Genomic DNA, 4,049 nt, shown 5'->3' with positions numbered 1-4,049 from the left:
AGAGAGAGAGAGAGAGAGAGAGAGAGAGAGAGAGAGAGAGAGAGAGAGAGAGAGAGAGAGAGAGAGAGAGAGAGAGAGAGGTAAGAGGTCACTATTTAAAGCCTTGGTGAGTGTGTTATCTATCGACCCTCCTTCAGTGTTCGTCTGTAATCGCGTTTGACCTCCTGAAAGATTATCGGTAAGTACGTTTTCGCTGACTCACCTTTCGCATAATACCCATTCTCTCTCTCTCTCTCTCTCTCTCTCACACACGGTAACATCACACACAACGGCAGAATAAGGATAAAATAACGCGGAATAAGAATGAGAGTCAGAGAGTATGAATGAATAAATAAAGAAAACGAGGAATGAAGAGAACGACAACAAGTAAAGCGGAGTAGGAATAAAAGAATAAAGAATAAGAAGAAAGAAAACAAGGTAATGCTAAAAAATAATAACAGCAACAAATTAAGAGAATAAAAAGAAGAATATGAATAAAAGAAGAAGAAAAACAAAGAAAAACGAGTAAAAAACATCAATAAATTAACAGAATAAGAAAACAATAAACGAAAACGAATAAAAAGACAGAGAAAACAAAATCATTAAAAAAAAAACACAGACAAATTAACAAACAATAAAACACGTAATAATAAAGAAAAAAAAATAAAGCACACCACCAAACCAACAAACTAACGCACACATAACTCACACACCCACGGCAACCTTTCCCTCAAGACATGACTCAGGTAGGTACGCGATAACAACAACAACAAAAAAGAAGAAAAAAAACTCCTGACGCTAACCAAGGATCAAAAGGTCAGGCGTACGTAGGTAGGGAAGCTTTGCAGGCATCTTTTTCACCTGTCCATCAATCCGTGCAACACCCCCGCAAGGCTTATCCCCCCACCCCCTCTTCCACCCCCCACACCCACGCCTTTCCACACTCAAGGACAGGTAAGGTGAAAGGGAGTAAGGTACATTCTGAGGTGTCGGGGTGATGAATTGCAAAGGGTGGAGGTGATGGTGTAGAAGGGAGATGGTGGGTGGTGATTGGGTCGAATGGTGATGCTGGTGATGGGGAAGAATGGTGATGCTGGGGAGATGTATACGTGAACTGATGTGGGTGTTAAAAAGGAAAGACGATGAGGGCGTGGATGACAGTGCGAGGTGTTAGTGTTGGTGATGACAGTGACTAGAATGGTGAGATGTCTTGAGGATCCGGGATAGTGATGACGATGACTGGCAGATGAGAGGGAGAGTGTGATGGGGAGGAGGACGCACAGGTAAGCATCCAAACGAGTAATCCTCCACCTGTCCTCACCTGCAGATCCAAGAGTGTCTCCTCCTGGGGCCTGTGTAGCCGCCGGGCACCTGCAGTAAGCTGCTCACGCCCCCCTGAGGGAAAGGCGGCAGGGACAGGTGCAGGGTTTTCGGGGGCTCGAGGCGCGTCGCTGAGCCGGCCAGGTTGGCTCCCGGGGGCCCGTAGCGCCCCATCTCGGGCACCTGCAAGTGGACGCAGCCTCTACCCCCATCAGGAGGGTCATCTGGAGGCGCCAGGAAGGAGAATTCCGGGACCTGGAGGCGCATACCCGGGGACGAAGAGCAGTCCTCGTCTTCGTCCTCGTCGGGGCCCCTGATTTCGGGCACTTGCAGCATGGTGGCGGTAAGGCTACTAAGGGGAGGGGGGCGGCGGGCAGCGGCGGCGGGGGGGCCTGTGTGCCACCCTCCAGCCCAGCATCACCAGCGCTGCACCGCCACACACACACGGACACAAGCGGCGGGGCGACGCACTGAGGCCGCTGCCCTGACGAGGCTACGAGGATTGACTTGCGGCACTACACGACGCGAGGACAGCAGCGAAGAGGCTCACGGGACTACCGCCTCACTACGACGCTACACAGGGAAGCAGGTGGTAGAAGGCCTACAGCGGCGCCCTCCAGACTACCTCGCGGCTACACCAGGGACGCTAGACTCCCTGGGCTACACCTACACTGGGAGACACTACAGACGCAGGTGTAGGCGAGGCTCAACTACGACAGCCCCAGCGGTTACTAGAAGCGGTGTCGGCCTCGCACAGCCTCTAGCCGCGACTACTCCAGCTCCGTGCGACGCGATGGCTACCCACGCGCTTGGCTGCTACTTTTTCTACAGACTTTCTTTTTTACGACACTTATCACGACAGCTGCCCTAGACAACAGGAAGGCTATCCAGGCCAGGCCACACACACAGACACACTCACACACACTCGCTGGCTAACACTTTTCTACAGAGGAATAATGAGCTTCACGTCCGCACGTCCGCACACACTACACTCACGGGCAAAGCTCAAGCTCACACTACACAGCTCTACACGATGGCCTGTCTCGCGGCTACGGCGAGGCTACCACGCACTACTGGGACTACGAAGGTCTGAGCACCGGGGAGCCACACGAGGACTGGCCGGAGAGGCGCACACGAGCCCGTCCTGAGCGTGGTGCGGCCAGCAGGGGGGAGGGGGGGTCAGGCGGACACAGGTGAGCACAGGTGGCCGCTGCTCCCCAATCACCCTCACCGTCACCCCGCGAGGACGTGCCTATGGGTGAGCACCGTCCTGGCCGCCGGCGGGAGAGGGGCGGCGCTGGGCCTGGCGTGGCGGCGGCAGAGCACCAACTACACCGCGATGCTGAACGGCGGCAGGATAGCGGGTCACCTCACTTCCCGGCGCCTCCTCCACCTGTCTGCTGCCATTCATCCGCACGAGATGAGCGGCACAGGGCGGCACCGACACGCGGGGACACAGGGCGGGGCAGGACACGCAGGACTCGCCTCTCAGCCGTGGGCGCCGCGCGGGGAGGTGCGTGTGGTCGACGGGGCCGCCACCACACTTGTGCACCGGAGCTCACACAGACACACACACACACACACAGCCCGAGCCAGCGCGGCCTGCACGCCACACCCGCCCGCCGCGGCTACACGAGTCGAGATGTCAGCGAGCCACAGCTCTGCATCCTCCTCTCTCTCTCTCTCCTTCCTCGTCCTCCTCCTCCACCTCATCCCTCTCCTCCTGACCTTTAGGCCTTGATGGCTCCCTCTGAGAGCCTTGTCACACCCCGGACATAGTGTGTGTGTGTGTGTGTGTGTGTGTGTGTGTGTGTGTGTGTGTGTGTGTGTGTGTGTGTCACCCTTATCAGTGGCTCTGGTGCACACTACAGCCTCGTGTTGTTGAGGGAGTGACAAGACTCGAGGGAAACGACGCACCTCCCCCTCCCCCCGCCCCCCCACGTGTCGCCTCAACTATGTCTTCCTGCTACGACGTGATGGTGTGTGTGTGTGTGTGTGTGTGTGTGTGTGTGTGTGTGTGTGTGCAGGAAGGGATACGCACATTTCTTTGCATCAGGGTATAATCAGATACATCACGATAACATTCCTAGAGGAGACAGACAGACAACAACACAGAGGGCATGGGAGAGTGGTTGTGGCGGTGGTGGTGATGGTGGTAATGGTGGCGGCAACAAAACCAACACCAAAAACACCAACAACAATCAACTGAGTAAGGAGGAGAGAGAGGAAGAGGAGTGAGGCGACAAACGAGAGGAGGGAGGAGAGAGTCGAGGTAGGAGCAGCAGCCAACATCAACAACAACCAAAGTAACAACAACAACATTAAAAGCAGTTGGCGTAAGTAGAGTCAGTATACTTTAAACCTCTCCGATGATACAAAAAGTAGCACTGAGGCAAGACACAGCGAGGTGGGGCCAGAGGACGAGTCAGTAAACTATGGACCAGTTATACAGTCCATTACAGCAAGTGTGTAAGCTCTTCAACCCATCACAAAATACTATAAACATTCCTTGTATAGTGTTTGGCGTTGATATAAAAAAGAAGGAAATTATAGAAAACCACACAGGAATTCTCTTTAGTGTCTGGTATTGAGTAGAAATAACGGATCAATGTGGCGAATATAGTTTGGTTTCGGCGCTTACGATGACTGTGTTGGACTGTCGAACTGGCCCTATGTGACAAGGAACGAGTGACCGAATGAACTAGCGAGACACTTCAAGCACGAGTCAACGAGTCTGTATCCCCCTTCCC

The 4,049-nt window shown here is 53.9% G+C and overlaps 1 protein-coding gene across 1 annotated transcript; it reads right to left on the bottom strand.

The window, feature by feature from the left end:
* Positions 1-906: 906 nt before the first annotated feature.
* On the bottom strand, positions 907-3,116 carry LOC126998281 (uncharacterized). Its single transcript, XM_050859751.1, has one exon. It carries the CDS (start codon positions 1,633-1,635, stop codon positions 1,297-1,299), a length of 339 nt encoding a protein of 112 aa, XP_050715708.1. The 5' UTR covers positions 1,636-3,116; the 3' UTR covers positions 907-1,296.
* Positions 3,117-4,049: the final 933 nt, after the last annotated feature.

Source organism: Eriocheir sinensis, chromosome 13, assembly GCF_024679095.1.
Source record: "Eriocheir sinensis breed Jianghai 21 chromosome 13, ASM2467909v1, whole genome shotgun sequence".
In the NCBI taxonomy this organism is placed as follows: Eukaryota; Metazoa; Arthropoda; class Malacostraca; order Decapoda; family Varunidae; genus Eriocheir; species Eriocheir sinensis.
This window is presented reverse-complemented; position numbering and strand designations above follow the sequence as displayed.

What these genes read in the sequence shown, in the direction of transcription:
- LOC126998281 (XM_050859751.1), bottom strand. Translation starts at nt 1,635, where the DNA reads ATGCTGCAAGTGCCCGAAATCAGGGGCCCCGACGAGGACGAAGACGAG.